This window comes from Biomphalaria glabrata, chromosome 14 (assembly GCF_947242115.1).
Source record: "Biomphalaria glabrata chromosome 14, xgBioGlab47.1, whole genome shotgun sequence".
NCBI classification, from domain to species: Eukaryota; Metazoa; Mollusca; class Gastropoda; family Planorbidae; genus Biomphalaria; species Biomphalaria glabrata.
The window spans coordinates 7,517,114-7,537,542 of NC_074724.1; the positions used below are offsets into that span (position 1 = coordinate 7,517,114).

The 20,429-nt window shown below is 35.4% G+C and overlaps 1 protein-coding gene and 1 long non-coding RNA gene across 3 annotated transcripts in view; both read right to left on the reverse strand.

Annotated features, from left to right (window-relative positions):
• Positions 1-44: 44 nt before the first annotated feature.
• On the reverse strand, positions 45-3,551 carry LOC129922901 (uncharacterized). Of its 2 annotated transcripts, none has more exons than XR_008774858.1 (4): positions 3,381-3,551; positions 2,566-2,650; positions 1,790-1,826; positions 45-109 (listed from the first exon to the last, which is right to left on the reverse strand). It is a non-coding gene; the product is annotated as an uncharacterized LOC129922901 (long non-coding RNA). The 2 variants fall into 2 exon arrangements; XR_008774857.1 differs by having other exon boundaries at positions 3,385-3,539.
• A 5,806-nt stretch (positions 3,552-9,357) lies between these two features.
• LOC106061406 (uncharacterized) overlaps positions 9,358-20,429 on the reverse strand; it is an 83,340-nt gene continuing 72,268 nt past the window's right edge. Inside the window, exons 5-6 of the mRNA XM_056009733.1 lie at positions 10,057-10,101; positions 9,358-9,561 (exon numbers count right to left, since the gene is read on the reverse strand). Of these exons, the coding sequence (XP_055865708.1) occupies positions 9,550-9,561; positions 10,057-10,101 (57 nt within the window). The 3' untranslated portion in view covers positions 9,358-9,549. The remainder of the gene's footprint in view (positions 9,562-10,056; positions 10,102-20,429) is intronic.

Sequence of the window (20,429 nt, forward strand, 5' to 3'; positions counted from 1 at the left end):
ACATGTGAAGGGGTACAACACTATTGATACAGAAAGAAAACGAAAAATAATCAGTATTATTTATTTTAGAGAGAGACTGCATCTAGTTACAGTCTATTTAGCACAGAATCTGCAGATAGAAACAATATACAAAGTTTTAGAAATGAGTACAATGCTATATTAATATCTTTTTACAATGTTATATAAATGTTTTTTTGTACAAACTCTATTTTATTATTTATGATTTTACATTACCCAGAAAATAAAACAATTTGCTAGATATTGTTAATCAGTTGCTGAAATGTATATATTTATAGCATGCGGCTTTGAGAGAAGAACATAAGTCGATATTTGTCAATTATACACGTCTCAATACGTCCGCTTGGGCGGAGAAATTAAATACTTTACAGCCATTTTATGGCATGGGGACATTATTCTAGAAAATGTTTACATCATAACACCCTGCATTCATTGTTGTCCTGTCCTGTTGCGCTATTCCTGAACTAGCTAACAGTGAATATCTGGTCGTGCGGTTTGCGCACTGGACTGTCGTTCGGATTTCGTTCGGATTTCAGGGTTCAAACCCTGCCCGCTCCCATCCCCCGTCGTCCTGCGGGAGGTTTGAACTAGGAAGTAAACTATCTTCAACTCTGAAGGAACATCCGAAACATGTAAAACATTTTACAAACATTTACAAACATTTTTCCTTTACTGAACCTTAAGAAGCAATATGAAAATTCGAGGCAATAGAATTGACTGTGGGGTGCCATAGGGTCAAGGATAATGTTTCGGCCTTATTTTAACGTAGTCCAAAAAAAAAAGGTAAGCATCGTAGTTGAAAGGGGGCAGGAGAATACAACCGCGCAGAAATCAATCTGACTTCCGCCTAGAAGGTTCCACTGCTGATTGTTCCACGTGAGAGTTCGCCTTTAAAATGTATTTATTTTAAAGAGTCAGACAAAGCTATATAATAATAATAATAATAATAATGATTTTCATCGATTGTCATTAGTGAGGAATGCAGTATTTCCCGTGGCTACGCAGCCCCAGCTGTAACATACATATTTTGCAACTCCCAGGGCAAGCATAACCATCTGACTTCCGCATGTGGTCGATTTAGATTTTCATGTCTCCGTCATCGTCTGTCATCGGTATTGGCCTGCGCGAGCCAAGTATCACTTTGAAAATACTTTGCGCAGGCTGAAAACAATTCAGTAGTTAGCCAACTTTTTTCTTTTTTGTTTCTTTTTTCAAAATATACACCACATGTGAAACGGTAAATACCATTCAGAAATAGAATAATAATAATATATATATATATATATATACACCGAAATTTTTCCCGCATTTAATTTTGAAACATTGTTGCTGAAAGAATTGATGTTGCTATAAGCCTTAAAAATGTGCTATATAAAATTAATTTAAAATGACTTCTATGCTTCAGACATTTCGTCACAGAAAAAAAAAACGTTAAGTTAACTTAAATCCTGATGTAGGGGCAGTGGCGTAGCTATGGCAGGAGGATGGGGGGGAATTTTAAAATACACCGGGCCCTAAATAAGTGTTCGAACTATTTTTTGTTACATTAAATATTACTCCAATATCTCATGTTATGATTTCGAATGTCAAAAATGCAGGGGGGGGCCCTAAAGTGGTCAAGCCCTACGTCCCCCGGGCCACCAAACGATGAAAAATTCCTAGGAACGCCACTGTGTAAGGGGGTTGGACATAACATAAGGGAGAATGCTTCAAGGGATGATTTATTTACCGCAGTAAGCCTACAAGACAAGTTGTACAAGTGTTGACTTACATTACTCGAAAACTTTTTCACTTTCTTTGAGATTAGTCTGTTAGAAAACAAACAAAATATGTTAATTTTCAACACCGAAATTATAACTTATATGTTTTATATGTTCAATTATTACATGTTTATTGCAACATACTATATGTACTATAGACACACTACATCATAGTCAATGCACACATAATGACGACAATTTAAAAAAAAAGACATCCTTGATTAAAGTTCTGAAGAAAACTATTTCTTATCGATGTTAACTAATGGAAGAGAAAACAAAAAAGAAGAAGGAATAGATGTTGTCGGTGGCCAAATTTCGAATTTACTCGTGTTTTTATAAATTTCTACAGTGACATTGAAGGGGTTACTCGCTTTACTTCCGAACAGGAAGACCCGGGTTCAAATACTGATGAAAACTGGGATTTCTAATTTCTGGATCTTGAAGATTTTAAGGCTCCTTAGAGTTCACCCAGCTCTAATGGGTACTTGATAATAGCTGTGGGAAAAGTAAAGTTGGTCGATGTTATGGTCACATGACCGTTGGCAAAAGATGACCTTTACACCTGCCCTATAGACTCATAGACCACAAAGTCTAAAAGGGAAAACTTACTCAGAAATCGGCAGCTGTATATATTTAAATATTATTTTTTTAAAGTGTGTTCCAACTTTATTTAAGTTTCTGTATTAAACTAAGTAAAAGCCTACAATGATAATCTGCACTAGATTAGAAGGAACCCAACCTAAAACCCAGAGGCAACATAAATGTCTATTTCCTTCATTATACTTACATCTTGTCTAAGTACATCACTGTTTGCACTGATCATAACAAGAAACATTGCGATGTAGACCATATAAACTAATAGCTTCATGATTCTGTTTAAAGAGACATTTCTTTTAACATATTAAAGTGAAACATTATAAAATATCAGGGTGGCCCAAAAGTAGCTTTGCAGTTATCACTTAGACTATTTGTGTGAAAATTCGTCACCAGAACAGCGGGAAATTCTTAATAGCTGTTAACATATACAAAAACAATTGAATCTCTTAGAAGCTCAAAATGTCCTTTTTCAGCATTGCGACATTTTCCAAATCTCTCAAGGATACTCTGACACATAGTCCGGCACTGTAAACCTACTTTCAGGCCACTATGTAAATAGATACATTTTTAGTTAGCCGTAAAAAAAAAGAAATGTATTTAAAATCAGAATAATAGCATAACAGAATAAGACAAGCTTAAGGTCGGGACGAGAGAAACCTGCCCTTGAGGAGCATCAACAGAGAATGCAGATCCTATCATTCAAAGCTACATACTATATCAGAGGCCAGAACAAGGGTCGGGCCTCAAAACCCCCTATAGAACAAAAACTATACAGAGAACTGCCTGATCTGGAAAACCACTGCGTGGTTCATCTTAGTTATACGATTATTGATCTGAACCCTGCGACATGGAAAATGAGAATAAAGAAGAAGAAAAAGAAGATTAGCAAAGCGTTAAGCCACTATAAATAACATAAATAGCATGTAGCAGTAGACTTGTAGATACTGGTAAACAATGAACAATAAAAATGTTAAAGGTTAATTTCAAAATATATGAAACAATTACCTACAACTATTGTAACCACAAGTTGTTTTTTTATATTCCTCTTTATGTATCTTTCGACAAATTTAAATGCAGCCTTACTATTTTGGTTTACTTTATATAGGCTTATATTAGCTTGCACATTCTTATTTGTATTATAAATGCTGATTTTAAAAGGGGCCTACATCGTATTGTTCATGAGTGATGATTATCTGTATATTTTTATGACATAACCAAATAACGTCAAATGTAGGTCATGTTAGGGGACTTCAAATGTAAAATGTGATGTTTGTGAGCGCAAGGTAATACACTGACGACCATTGTGCTATGCTATTAGTCAAAGCCAGACAGCATTACAGACACTAAATTACAATATATATAAATAATACATGTCAACAAATTATTCCCTTTATGACCACAGCATTCTGCATCTGTCAAAAGAATGACAACTTTATGAGAATGTTGGATGAAAGAGAAAAAAATGATTACCTACCCTTTCCACTGCAATAAAACGGAACACTATTCCTTAATTTTATGAGCTTCCAGACTATTAACACAAAGGCCATATGCTCATTGCCATAAACGTTTCACATATAAATTATGAGTGAATCTTTTGTGAATGTACATTTAGTTTTTTTTTATAGTTATAATGTTTTGTTCGGTGAAATGCGTGACATTATTATTATTATTATTGTGTCGCCTTGAACAAAAACACAAAGGCAAATGTAGAGTACCCGTAGCAGAGGACAGACGGGGAAAAGAAAATCTTAATCGACCACCAGTGGACAATGTGGCTAAATATGTAGGTCATACATGGGGCTGCTTAGCCACGAGAAATACAGCATTCAACATTTATCTTCGGACAGACACGCCTTATTATGTACAGTTAAACAAATGTCAAAAATAACTCTTGTCCTATACCTAGTGCAGACTAAAATATAATCAGCGCAATAAAGTCCTATTTCTTTTGTGGATTTTTAGGGGAGAGGTATCTGGCATAGGTTTCCGCTCAGTTTGCACAACTCAGCGCGAGTCTGTATTGGAAATCAAGCCCCCTGGTAAGCATTCGAGAACAAAAGCGATAGGAAGACAAAAGTATGGACGGGCCTGTCATTGAAAGAGATTCTATCAAATGCAAAGACAAAGAGGAATAGAGAAAGATGGTCAACAGATCTTGTGTGCTGCTTCAACGGTCCAGCAGACTAATGGATAGTTAAATCAGCACCAAGAAATAAGAGAAATCTGTTACTTTATTTTCTGTTTGGCGTTCATTATTATTCTTCGGACTCAAAGACAAGCCTTATTGTTATGCATTCTTTAATACTCTCGTACAATAAAGGTGAAACTGTTAATATTTCCAAAGTAAATGTTTGATCAAAATAGCTTTAAAATGTGTATAGTTGCTATAATAAAAAAAAATACTAGGACCTGATAGGGTATACATTACACTTCAAAGTTTTTTTTTAAAAAAAAAAAAGACATTTATTGCTTTATATAACATTGATTTTAAATGTTTTATTTCAGTTTTTTAAACGCATCAGTAAGATCTCCAGAACTCGAGAAACCTATGACCCAAAAGCCTGGAGATTTTCATTCGGCCATCACGCGCCATATTAAAAAAATTAATACATTTTATTGCATTTACAAAAACAAAATAAAATATATTTATGTAACTGTTAGTACTATAACTGAGCAAAAATAATCTACATCAATAAATCACGCAAGATTAATTATTTTATTTGGCCATGAAAAGAATGTGTATTAGCACCAAAGTCCTCATATTTTCTACCTTTCCCCCCTATTTTTCTATCATTCACCCTTATCTTATCTTATGTAATACAGACGTTACTTCAAAAAAGAATACGTCCTAAGCGTCTTGCCAAGTCACTGGTTTTCCTGGCTAGCTCAGGCAACCCATTCCATGCTCTAACTTGTCAGCTTGATCATCTGGGCAATGTCTCTATTAGTCTAGGTATGATATCTATCAACCTTGTTGACAACTCCGTAGCGCGAGACGATATGAGATCCTTTCATCCTGCAAGGTGGAAAAGACAATCCTACCTGGACACATCCCTTCTCCTTCGTCTGGACTCTTAGCGCAAGACACACATAACCTCTAGTATTCTGACGATCTTGTTGGCGGATAGGTTGGAGGATATTTATCTTAACCGGATGTCGCATTGTCTATCTTGACCAATCAAGTGATATCACATACTTTCATATTTTCACCTTTATTGGGCAAGGAGGTAGTCATCGCTCCATTCACTGTAGAACGTTTAAAGGCGTTCATTTACAGATTCTATTTATCTCGCTCTTTTATTCTATTCACTTAGACTTATTTATTTCATGTGTGCATATCAATTTATTGCATTTACTTATGTCCACTAGATATCGACATTATTATTTCTACATTGCTCAATTTACAATTAGCATCGTCTTGATCTTCCTAACGCAGTGATTCTTTACTTAGAAAATAACCTCCAGCATTATTTCCCCTTGTTTGTTACGTTTATAGAAGAGTTTAACTTCTTGAACGGGCACTCTGTGCATTTGTTTTGTTAAGTTTCATTCCATTGTTTATGGCCGAAGGCCATATGTTAACAACGACGTCGTGGTCGCTTAGCACCATCCATTGTTCATGGTTCTGTTTCTCTTCCCTGCTGAATTATTGTCGCTCCCTTCGCTTGTATTGGTCTGATCTGATTGAATTGCATTGTTCAATTTGACCATATGTGATTTTCTGATTGACAGCTTTGCCCTAGAATAAACACACTGCTGTTTTGTCAAAAGAGGATATTATTTCAGCCCTATTGCTGTCACAAAAACCTGTTGGTTACTGTATCTCAATTCCTGTAAGCCTTACTTATTGTCTCATTGACGGTTAAGGCTGAGAATAACACAATGCTGTTTTGTGTAATTAGATTATTAAGATCGGTATTTTTTAAATATATATTTCAAACCGATCGCGGCCCAAAACACCTGCTGATTCCTGTTTCTGATTTTTACGCATTCCTGTTACTGTTTTTAAATTCCTGTAAGCCTTCCTGTTGTTTATTCCTTTAACTTCTAGAATTCCTGTTCCAGTTCCTGAATTTCTGTTTTTGGGATTGACAGCTAAAACTGCGACTATATACTAGACTATATATCCATCCTTATGTCGGTGTCTGTAGAAAGGAACCCCCTACTTTAGCGAGCACTGAGTATTAAGTTCTACATCTGAAGTCATTTCCCATTCCCCGCAGCCTACCTCTTTATTGTTGATTTCACCCCGGAATCGCTGCGTCCATCACACCTTGAGGACGTACAACATCGACTTTCCTCCTTAACTCTTTCTCTCCATAATTATTTTTTTCACGTTTCGACGGATTTCTTCATTTCGCTCGTTACCGTGTCCCCCTCCCCTGTTAGGATTAAGCTTCAATACCTTTGTTGTTTGTTATCAGAAAATGTTTATTTGGTGCAGAATTAAAGGGGTATGCATGCTCTTTTTATATAACACAAAATAAAGTTTATAGAATTAAGCATCAACGATAGTATCGTCAATTAGGAGAGAAAGAGTTAATCTCAACCAGAATTCTCAGCTGGAGCTGGCACCTCCCAACGCTGATACGCTAACGGACTAGAACAGTCTACATCACCAAGACAGTTGGATAAGAACCTAAGAGGACAGCAACTAAACGCTTGAACATTGGAGTTAAGTCTTACAAACTATAGTGCACTCTTCTTCTGGTACCATCAGCAGTCAATGGGATGATTTGATTATTTCACTTATCTTATCCTTACACAGGTAACTTTAGAATTTCATCATTATTCTCCACACCATTGTAATCCCATCCCTTTGACCATTATTGTATTGTTACGTATTTCTGAATCTTCTGGCTAGATGTATTAGTTGGCACACAAATAAAAACACTGCAAAGAACTTGACGACTAAACTTTCAGCTTCATATAACTTTAATGACTATTAACTCTAACAATTTCTTACTGTAACATGTAGCGTAGAAGACTGTACAATATCTGTCAGTTTACAGTTAGCTATACTTCGTTGCAATTCATCTCTTCACTTCGTTGCTATTCATCTCTTCTCAACTTGCATCGAGCCGTATTCCACAGAACAGACCAACGACACACTTCCCAGTGTCGCTCCAGGTCTCCCAAAGCTGAACCAAGCCGTACTCAAGTCTACCACATCAGAGCTGCACACGTCTTACATCGACTGTATCGACTGTAACGGCTTAAGTCCACTGTAGTTTGCTGTATAGACTTTAACGACAGTAGTCCACTCCAGTTAACTCTACCCTAGTTAACTTGCATCGAGTCGTACACATTTCTCTTCCACAGAGCCGCACACGTCTTACATAGTCTGTATCGACTGTAACGGCTCACTCACGACTCCATACGACTGACTTTCACATTAACTTTCTGGCTTAAATAGAGTCCCTAATCGCTTCTCCAAAGTTGCACAAACACTCCTAGTATCCTCTGGAATAACATGTCAGGAAACGTCACATCCTGTCTTTATTTATACATGTAGATTCCAGAAAACACTCGCTGCAGTGTCATCAAGTCGGGGTCACACGTAGTGACCTCTATCTGTCACTGTTCATTAGTAACTGTCCCCCTACTTAGATCTGTTCGTCCCCTGGAACAACACGTGTGGACACGTCACATCCTGTCTTTGTTTGTACATGTAGATTCCAGGGAACACTAGCTGCTGTGTCATCTCGCCGGGGTCATACGTTGACCTCTACATATCACTGTTCATTTGTAACAGTATTAAATATTTTAGACTTTAAAACTAAAGTAATCCATTTTCTTTATTGTATTCCACATATGCATTATATTTCCCAACATGTAATGGGCGTTGGTCAATGGTGTCGTTATAAACCAGTAGACCAAACGCCTTTGACTGACTTAGATCCTTCCTCGCCTTTTGGCGCATTGGGTGGCAAGCTTTCTCCACAATGATCAAACGTCCCCAAAGTTATATTGTTTTAATAATTAATTGATTTTAATTAAGTCGCCCCAGCGGCGCATAAGACTGAAGCAAACGTATCGTCTACGCTTCTCTTTTCATATTTCTTGTATTAAATAAGTTTAATAAGTACTCTTTTCTCTTCAAACTCTTTATATTAAATTATGTATAGACTACTCTCTTTTCTTTATATTGTAAGTTTTACTTCAAAATATAGATTAATATCTTCATACTCTTAGAATCTAAGTATGTCTACTTTTCTTATCATTTTGTTAGTTAAAATATCTGTTCGGTTCGACGATTTAATATCAGAGATACCTTGCAGAAACAGAGGGTGATTAAAAGTAATTTTGAAAGCATTGTAGTGCACTGAAATAATGTTTATTTAATTTAAAAGTTATTCTTGTTTAACTGGGTGTCAATTTCATCCTTTTAATTTCAATTTGTTTTTGTAGGAGAATCACTTGTTTATTTACCCTTAAAATAGTGACTCAGGAGAATGAATTTTGTGTGCTCTCTGCGATTGGTCTGCCAAGTCCCTATGTTGCCATAGATAAATTGTAATAATTATTATTTTATAAGCCTACAGCAAACTTCCCAAACTTCACACTTTAATTAAAAAGACGGTTAAATAGATAGAGCAAGATTATGTAAAAGACTACAAACATTTGTTCATTTATTTACCAAACTTCCTTGATTCTCACTTTATAATTTACACCAAGAAAAGTGATACAACCATACTTCGTGTAAGCTTTTTGTTTTCAAAGTTGTTTGTTTTTTATTTCAGTATCTCGTTATGTTGTAAATAAAACTAAACTGCTGATACGCTGATTCGTTTTACGTTATCTCTAGCAGCATGTCATTACGAAGAATGTCTACTGGCCTTTTCACGTGATACAATCGTATGGGACAAACATAGAGAATAGATAGATATAGAGGATGAGCTACACATTCATTGAAAACACAAATTAAAAACAAGCAATAACTGGTTTCCATTTTCTTTCGAGACAAAAACATAGGCCTACGCAGTATTCTGTACAATAATGTACACATTTTATTATCTTTTGAAATAGAAACAAACAATTTGGTGATTACATCATATCTCGCCTGAACATGTTTTTGTGTTATTGAAAAGGTGAAGACGTTCAACAATATTTATACAGAAAAAAAATCCGTATTATGTATTTTTAGAGATCTCTGCAAGTAGTTCCAGTCTATTTAGCGTTGAACCTGTAGGTAGAAATAATATTCAAGTAAGTTTTAGCAATTAGTAAAATGCAATATTAACATTTAATTACAAAAGTATATTTTATTTAGGATTTAAACTTTTTTTCAAGAAAAAATAAAGACCTTGTTGCTAGAATGTTTTTATTTATATCACAATATTTAGTTCTAGACTAGAATTCGTATGTCTCACTTTACACGTTTAATGTTATAATTACTAGACAAATATGATCAGAATAACTAATCCTTGTCAATTGTAATACCTAAAGTTAATAGTGTACATTTTGCTGTTCGCGTCCTATCCGCCTCTTAATGTGATACTATCGTACACTTCATAAATAAATATGCACCTCCCAAACTGTCAGAAGATATACTATTGCCTTAATTATTCATAGATGTACATTTTTTTCAGATTATTAATACATTTATATTTAGTCTGACATAGATTGTCGTCAGGTTTATAATGAGCATATGTGATAAGTGGTACAAGTGTTAGCTTACATGGAATTCACTTTCAAAACTTTCTTCACTTTCAGAAAGATCAGTCTGTTAGAAAGCAAACAAAATATTGTAATTTTTAACACCTTTTATTAATAAACTGTGCAGGATGGAAAACTCTATACACACAATGTGACTACTGAGAAAGATACCTTTGCTTTACGTTTCGGTGAAAACCATATCTACTCGAGTAAAAAAAAATACTTAAGAATTTGGGCTAGTGAATGTGTTTATTGTGATGGAAACACAACACCAGGGTAGTCATCCGCTTAGTATTAAGGTCTTACCTTAGTAAAGGAGGCCGATCGTTGTGCTGGCCACATGACACCCTCGTTAACCATGGACCACAAAAAGAGATGACCTTTACTTCATCTTCCTTATAGATTGCAATTATTCTGAATATTTAGTTTGGAATTTTTGTTGTAAGCCATTTAAGGATAAGTGAATAAAGATGCCAGGAGAGGGCATTGCGTTCAAAGGACTCAATGTTGTTGACTTACACTTGCACATAAATGATATGACCAAATTATTTATTTGTTATGCTGTCCAAGCGTTAGTGTAGTGTTGAAAGGAAGACGAGTAAACGTTCCAAAAATGGAAAAGTGGTTTGAGTGCTGGGACAAGTCCCAAAAATCCGTGGAGTCTGGGAGCGCATGAGGTGCCCTGACCGCACTTCCCTGTGGTGGAGGCTGTCCAGGCCTGAGCAAGCTATTATAGCACAGTGCAGGACAGGCCATTGTCCTGTTGGCTCATATTTCTCACGGCAATGGTCAAATTTCGATTCATGGTGCCCCCGCTGCGGGGAAGAAGGGAAACCTTGCCTTATATTCTGTTTGACTTCCCCAGACTTGCTGATCTCCGTCTCGACAGGTCTGGGAAATCCAAATTTCTCGACCTGTATGGCGACATTTATGCACTACGCAAGACAGCAGGGTTTCTGTCCATGGCTTTTGCAAGAGAGGATTTGAGCCTCTCAAGCAGTCACTCAAATGAAGTTTGATGATGATGATGATGATGACAAGTAAATTTTTAAAGTCGTTCAGCGTATGCCCCTGAGCTGTGGTTCAAATTGTAAAAACTAATATTGGTTGCTGAGCGGTAAAGCGTTTGGCTTCCGAACCTGGGGTCTCGGGTCAGATCCTGATGAAGACTGTGATTTTAAATTTTGGGATCCTTGAGCTTCTCTGAGCCCACCCAGATTTAATAGGTACCTGACATTGGTTGGTGAAAAGAAAAGGTAATTAATTGTTGAGCTGGCCACATGACACTCTCGTTAAACGTGGGCCACAGAAAAAGATTTACATCATTAGTACTATAGATTACAAAGTCTGTACTTTAAAGTTTCTGAATCAAGATAGATAAAAGGGCTACAATATCTAGAAACAAAGAGTGTGGTATTGTTATCTTATTATACTTACGTCTTGTCTACGTAACAAATCACGTACAAGGACTCTGTGAGATGTGACTGTCACAAGAAACATCGCCAGATAGACCATACAAACCAACAGCTTCATCATTCTGTTAATAGATACATCAACTTTTCTTTAAAAGTAAACATTCTATAATACACGTGTATATTGTTGGATTACCATCAAGGAAAACAGCATTAACAAAAAATAGAACAATCAACAGTACAATACGTTGAACCTCTCTAGGTAAACTATATTGCATGTAGCAGTAGGCTTGTAATTTAAAAAAAACATTAAAAAAATGCATTTGAATAAAAGACAATGCTTCCATCATACAACTTAAAATAAAAAAAAAAAAAAAAATCCCAAGTCCTGGATAGACCTTGTACTACGCACCGTCAATTCGATGTCTCAATCCGCTAGCCACTGAGCTAAAGCTACGATTGTGTAAATTTATAACTATTTATTGGTAATTTCATTATATAGAACTAGATCTACCAAAACTTCTGATATAGAACTCGATCTAGTCTAGATCTAGATGTACTCCTAGATCTAGAATAAAGATGCAGGCCAAATCTAGATTATATTGACCTAAAAATATCAGCAAAGCTTTAATAAGCGATCAATAAACAGAAAGTAACATTAAACTAAATGAACATCCTAGTTATTGGCACACTACTCTAATTTTGCCATGTTTTATAGCCAAATTTAATTTTAATTTTTTTTAATAAAAAAAAACTATAACGGACAAACCAGAGTTTTTCTAGTATGCTTAACGAGCTAGTAATTCTAGAGAAACGTCAACTCTTAAATTTATAGGAAAATCGTTAGAGCCTTTTTTGAGTTGCTTGCCCAGGTTCCAGATTCCTCCCTCAACCCGATATCCATGAAGTTGTGACCTGAATAGAAATATTATAATAAATATAAACGACAAAATAAAAAAAAACTATGGAATAAGCTCTTACAAAGATTGTAAAGACATTTTTATTCTATCTTTCAACAAGTTTGAATGCAGCCTGGTGGTTTTGGTTTACTTTATATAGACTATATTAACTAACACATTTTAAACACATAATCCTACATTCTTATTTGTAATGTAAATTCTGATATTTAATATCTCGAGTTGTTCATTAATGTAGATATTCTGTATAAATTTATGACATAACAAAATAACTTCAACCTATAGGTCATGTAAGGGGACTTGAAGATTTATTAAGCGCAAGATATTAAACTGTTATTCATTGTGCTGCATAATGATTCACTGCATTACAATCAATAAATTACAATATATAAATTAAACATAAGTGATGCTGTAATATATGCCAACAGATCATTCATTTTATTGCCACTGCATCGTGCATCTGTCTATAAAGAATGACAACTTCATGAATATGTTCAACACATGTACCGGAAGCTCAAAATTGGAACCAGTGAAATCTGCCCGTGTGGAGTATCACCAGAGAATGCCGACCACGTCCTCCAAAACTGCTCTCTTTACCAAGAGGCCCGTATAAGACATTGGCCCCAAATCACCCCAATAGAAAGAAAACTATATGGAGAGCTTCCTGATTTGGAAACCACTGCGCAGTTCATCTCATGTATTGGTCTAGTCATCTGAACACTCCAACAGAACAATGACAATAAAGAAGAAGAAGAAGAAAAAATAACAATGTTGGCAGAAAGAGAAAAAAAAAGATCCTCTGCTACAATTTAACTATTGTAAGCGTATTTCTTACTGTTAATAGCTGCCTGGTCGTGCGGTATGCGCGCTGAACTGTCGTTCGGTTGTCTCGATGGTCCCAGGCTCATACCCTGCCCGCTGCCATCCTTGGTCGTCCTGCGGGAGGTTTGGACTAGGAAGTAGATCATCTTCCACTCTGAAAGAACATCCGAAACATGTCAAACATTTTCCTTCTCCATCTTTACAAAGTCCTCGAACTTACTATCAGTAAAAATGTTTTAGTTAATCTACATGTAATATTAGGTTACTTGCAATATATAGGGTTTGGGGGTTCTTCGTGCTTTTAAAGAAAGCTTGCTTTGTTTTAATTGTCCATACAAATCTAATTGCTTAAATAAGAATAATAATAATAATTCTTAATATCCATAAGGATATTTGTCTTACAATTTGTGCATTACACCAAATAAAACGTGATAACTATAGAAAACCAAAATATACATTCACACCAGACACGCTCATCATTTACATGGGAAAAATGTATATAAAATCGTTACATTTTATTTAGTGATTTAATTGCTAGGGGGACAAAAGAGTTTTGATGTTTGTCTTTGCTCTCGGTGTCTTGTATCTCTTTTGTGAGGGTAAAATCACTAAATACTGACCCTTCTAGAACATTTTTATCTTTCTTGTGTATGTTTTTATCAAACAGCTGTCAGTATGGAGTTTTGTTTTTTACCAATGACTTTACCAGCAGCATTTAGGATTCTCTGGGGTCTCTTTTTATTTTTAGTGTTCAGATTGCCATATCTGGCAGTGATATTAAAAACTCAGATGTGAGTGTGATTAAAAATCTCCAAGGCCTATTCGCTAAAAATAATCTCATGTACGTTTATTTTTACAATTCTTAAAAAAAATTCTACCTGTTTGTCTTGTAAAAGTTTTGATAAAGTTATTTCTCCCAAAACCAATTATCTTCTCTTTTGGGAAGGTCATAGACCAAGCTGACCAATTACCCATCTGTAAGATGACACCCATTTTCAGATCAAGTTGAAACTTAACACTATTATTTATTTCCGAATCAATAAAACAAAATTACCCAATTAGTCTAGTATTTTGTTTGCTACCAACAAAGGAAATTAATTCTTCAGTATTCAGAGATTAGGCTAAATATGATGCTTGTGAGACGTATACGAGCCTGGAATGTTCGACCCAGACTGAACAAGTTCTTTATGCTAAATTGCCTTGATTTTTTCTCTGGCGCTTTTCTTCTTCCAGCGCTGTTCTTTTGTCCTCTAATTCTTTAAAGCCCATTTTTCACAGCGTGACGCCATGTTGCTCTATCATGGGCTTCTGTCTTCCAGGTGGCAGGGTCATTTCTGAAGGCTTTCAAAAACACTTCTAGGGTGATTCATATATCATTTCCTTTTCTTTAATTTACTATATAGGAGTCTTCTAGGGATGTAGGAGTCTTTCATATTGTTACGATCTTCTCAACCAGACCTTCTGTAAACACTGCTAAACACAACACAGCACATCTAACACAAGAACTTGACAACCAACAAGAGTTTCAATAAACATTGGGGCAGTTTAATTACAAATACATCAACAGCCAAATCAACACAATTGGCTACACTAACTTCATTCTCGAGGACTCCCAAGGTCCGACCACACGGTCCTTACTGCCTTGCTGTCCTGGACTCCTCTGTCATTTGTAACACATTGTATCTCGACCGTAAAGGCTCTCGGTCACATGACCACAACACGGGTCAAACTTGCGTGTACTAGCATACTAGCAGTAATGTCCCTTGTCCAACAGCCATTGACCTGTGTCATTCGCCTTAGTCTCTTGTGTCAGTAGGCCGCACACACATTAATCCTTTCGGTCCGCCACTGGAGTTACTACAATATTCTTAATTTGATATTTAAAGCAATTATTTCTTATAGCTAACAAAACATGAATCATTTTTTAAAATACCCAGTAAGTCGATTAATTCTTGGTAATTAATTATTTTGTTTTGATATCAAATAAGGGAAATAATGTGTAAATTATTGATAGATATAATTTAAAGGGCGGAGTTATTCCCCTTTCGATTATCTTAAATTTTTTTTTTATATTATGCTTGTTTTTTTTAATTGTATTCTTTGTCTTAATTAATGATATAAATGTAGACATTAAACAAAAGAACTAAAAGTTTCCAGCCTCGGGAACTCCATAAATAAGAGGCCAACACAAAAGAGAAATATATCGGAGTTTCGACGAGTTGTAAAATTTTAAGTATTTTTTTCTCATTTTTAACGCTAACACTTTAAATCTTAGCTCGGGTAGCAACAATGCTGTGATTGAAGTGTCCGCTTGTAGTTGTAGCCAGCTCGGAATATGTAAATACCCGTACAGCCGGTATTTACTACAGTGCATCTACCAAGAGCTATACCCTTCACAAACTTCAACCTATTTTTTTTTTACTTATAAAAATTCATAATATTTTTTTTAAAGGAAAGTTGGATTTAATTTACAAATACTCTTTTTTTTTAAACTATAGCATGCTTTTAGATATAAGTATTTTTTATTCATTAGTGTTTCTTTATTTAAGCTTTTGAAAATTGTCTTTCAAAAAAATCACACCCCACAGAATTAAAATCCGACCTTGTGTGTAATAACCAAAAACATAAACAACAACAGAGGAAACTAAATTTAAAAGCTTGATTTCTTTATTGTTGTATGTACAGATGTACACTCCATTGGTCTTAAATGAAACTTAACAAATGTTATATGTAAAACTTTCAATTTCCTGAGGCTTCATTCCTCTTTTGGATGGTCAAGTGCGGAATTCGATTACGTTTAAAGAGGTCTTTGAAGAAAGCAAATCGCTTTTTAAGAATGACATCAGCGGCAACTATTTATAGCGTAATTACACCGATCTAGAAGGCTTGTGTTGTGTTTCGTATTGCAAGATGGACAACTGTCACAGGGGCGAGATGCAATCACACTGTGTATCAGGACAAGAAGTAGTACAAGTCTAACCAGGGAAACTGAAAAACAAAACAAAAAGTAATAATGAATATTGCTTATTAAGTAAAAAGCCATTCAATATAGTGCAGAAGGTGCGCACTGTTAGAGACTAGACTGAGAAGGATGTTGACATTAAGTAAGTTCCCTTTCAGACATTATGGTCTATAGGGCAGATGATGTAAAGGTCATCTGTTTCGGGGCCTACGGTTAACAAGGGTGTCATGTGGCCAGCACAACAACCAACCGCCTTTACTTTTCTCCAAATAATGTCAGGTACCTATTAGAGCTGGGTGGAATCAGAGGCGCCCGAATTTAAAAATCCTAGTCTTCACCAGGATTCGAACCCCGGTCCCCGGTTAGTTAACTTGCCTTAGATGACATAGAAGAGAGCATCTGGTAGCATGTGGCCTCAGAAAGAGACAGCTGGAGGTCACTCACACAGGCCGCGGGATACACATTTGAGACCAAAAGAAAATCCGATGCCGTGGACAAACGTAGACGGCGAAAAGAAATTCTAAATCGACCACAATGCTGACAATGGTTAAGCTTTCCCTGGATGTGGCAAAATATGTAGCAGCTGAGGCTGCGCAGCCATGGGAAATACTGCATTCCTCACCAATCTTCGGACTCGAAGACTAGCCTTATATATATATATATATATATATATATATATATATATATATATATATATATATATATATATATTTATTTATTTATTTATTTATAATATATTATGGAAAAAATCCTACTCACCCATTTCAGTGCTATGACGACAGATTACGTAGAGTTTTGGCGTCGTGCAGATCGTTTTTCGCAACCTCCTGCTGGTAGGAGCCTCAATCAGAGTAGTATGGTGAGACGTTACTCAAAGGACATCATTTATATTGGGCAGTGCAAGAGGTAGCCCGTTGAAAGAATGACGTAATCATCAATGGACAGGACAGTTTATTTATAGACATAGGCACACGGACAGTCAAGGATGCTTATACGTGATTTCCAGTGACAAGAGAAATAACAGCAATGCTTGTTGAAATTTTGTGTGCATGATGTTAAACATAAAAATGTGTGTGTGTGTGGGGGGGGGAGTTAATTTGATTGAAACGTTCCTTCTTTTTTAATTTTAGAAATTGCAGGTGATACCCAATAAAGGGTCACTTTTATTTTCTCTTCCTCCAGGGTGGTAGCTTCCTCTCTGAAGGTGTCTTCACTTCCAAAGACCTTTCCCTCACCACCGGTGAGGAAACAAACAGGAACCATAGGAAAGGGTTCTTAAAACTGTACAGTGAACCCACCTCCTCCGGCCCGAGCCACAAAGCGGCGAGGAGGGACGCCATCGAGGCTCTGACAGGTCACTGTCAATTTTAATAGCAAAGTGTAACAGTGTTATAAGAATGAAATAAGCTCACTTGAACAAAGACATGATAAAATTATGTATTTTAAATACGCAAAATAAAAGAAACAAATAAACCTTCGAGAAAATTGAATCATTAGCAGATGTGTCGAAATATTAATTTGTGACCACCAGGGCTATCCATATAGACCTTATTGTATTGTTACTTCGCCCCTTTGCTTATTTTTCTGTACAACACATTAATATTTTCTAAACCAAACACTCTCTCTCTCTCTCTCTCTCTCTTCCTTCCATTAATGGCAGCAATAGTCCCCTCAAACGTACAGTAAGGGCTAGCCACCTTTACACTAAACCTGATGGAGAGCAGATATTTACTTTAAAGTAATCCATGCCGTTGGTGCAGTAACTCTAGCTGAAAACAAGTTTTTTTTGTTTTAAAACTAATATAAAGTTTCGTGCAGCGTTTAAGATATTTTGAAGGAGCTTTTCAGTTCTACATGGCACATATGTATTACTCCATTACTGTCATCCCTAAGTTCTCACGTGGGCCTCAACTGGTCAAGAGTCATGGGACTTAGTGCAATCAACTCCCTTGCGCCATTGCTGCTACGCCACAGGCTGTTGGCCCCCCTAATGGTCGTGGGTCCGGGTTCAGTAAACCCCTTCGCGCCGTGGATGCTACGCCACTGATTGTGTATACTGTAATCTCTAAGAAAGTTGGAGCCATTGATTGCGACGCAATCGGCAAACATTGTTTTAACGTTATGCCAAGGAATAAGCTCTATTCTCTTAGTGCATAATAATATGTGTTCATTCTTATGAGATCTTATATTTTAACGTCTTTATAGGATTATTGTTTACATACTAATACTATGCAGTTGAAGCAAACTATAGATAATTTTCTGTAATAAGATCTAAATGGGTTTACCCATCCACAGCTCCATAGTTAACACTCTGCTAATTAATAAATGTGATACAATATCTATTGCGCGTATATGTGTGTTTGTGGTTCACCTATGTTGACTTTTGCACGTTTGCTTATGAATGGAACATTTTTATTTTCAAAAATATTTAAGTAATTACTCTGATATATGGTCTGACACTATGTGAAACAATGATAGAGAAAAACATCAAAGCAATTTTTAATTTACACAAAAAATGGTTTATTTATTTTAATTATTTTCTGATATATCCAGCTATTTAATTAATATATGATGTATGGTTTTGTATTAAGTTGTTTGCTTTTATCTGTGCCTAGAGAAGATCTGTCACCTAAATCACACTTACCCAAACTAATTTTATCAATTAATATCTATCTTTTAAAAGTTTCTCACCTTTTACAGACATTTAGATAATTCTAATATTTTTTTAGAAATGTCTCTGGTAATCTAATGCGTTTGGCATAAATCGCATTTAATTTATTCGGAATAGGGAAGCATAATATTACCAGAGTCTCAGGTAGAAATCTGTCACATATTCATGAAATAATCAAAAAAATTTTAAAAAACATTCTGTGGATGGGGGTTGAATTGAATCATACATATTATACATACAAAAATAAGGCTTAGTGAAATAACTTTATTATAAAGGCTGTTTTTTCATAAATTATAGTCAGAATATCTTACATCAAAAGGTACCCTGCGCCAAAACGTCTCGAACCAATACATGGGTAAGTGCGGTCAAGGCGCCTCATGCGCTCCCAGACTCAACGAGTTTTTTGGGATTTGTCCCAGCACTCAAACCACTTTTTGTCAGATGTGACATTGCAGCATTGTTATACAAGTTTCAGTCGATTCCATTGTAACATTAATAATAATGCCATTATTAATTATATATGTTGTGAGTCTCACTTTCTGTATTGCTTTGATTTTTTAAGATATGTCTATAATTAAAATAACGTTATGTACTATCTCTAAAACAGAAAAAGCCTAAGACGAAGGTGAATATAATTAATGGATTTAATAACAATCAAATTGCAACAATCATTTTACAGATAGTAAAATATTAAAGCAATTAGTTTTAAATTCGAAAATGAAGATAAGAAAAGTGAACATCAACTGTTGATAATTTCCCTTGTTGGTATCAAGCAAAAAAATTAATTAACAGAAATTAGCAGACTAATTGGTTTATTTGATTGTATTGATTCGTGCCTTGCTTACGTTTACGCCCATGAATATTTGCGCAAAGTTTAAACTTGATCCGACATTGGGTGTGGGAAAAAATAACGTGTTCAAACTTTTACCAGAAAGACTGAAAGAGTGAATTCAAATGAGTTTTATAAGAAGCTAATCGATTAGCGTTTTACACCTGCACAGTTTATAAGTACGAAACACTTAGTGAATTATAGAAGTAGACATGAAGATCAAACACTGAACTTTGGAGTCTCCTTAAATGCCCATTGGAAAGACAATAAGATCCAAAAAGTAAAAACGAAAATATATTTTTTCTTTTAACATAATTACCCGATTGAATAACAATAAGATTAATTCCCAAGATTTAACTCTTTCTCTCCTAAATGGACGATACCATCGTTGAGTTGACCTCAATAAATTAAATTTTTGTTTGATTGTATAAACTTTTTCCTTGTGTTCTATAATAAGAGAATGCGTTCCCCTTGAATTCTAGACCAAATAAAATATTTTCTGATAACAAACGAAAATGTTATTGAAGCTTTATTATAACAGGGGAGTGACATAGTAATGAGCAAAATTAACGATTCAGTCAAAACGTGGGGAAAAAAAAACTACGGAGAGAAAGAGTTAAATCATTGTAATATAATTGCCCTTTTGAAAGACATTAGTTCCAGCACTAATATCGAGTTTTCTTTTTTTCTTATAATTCTCGTTTGTTGAAGTCCCACTGCCTTAACCTTTTAAACATCGCAAAGAAGAAGAAAGAAAATTATATTAATATTAAAATTCCTAT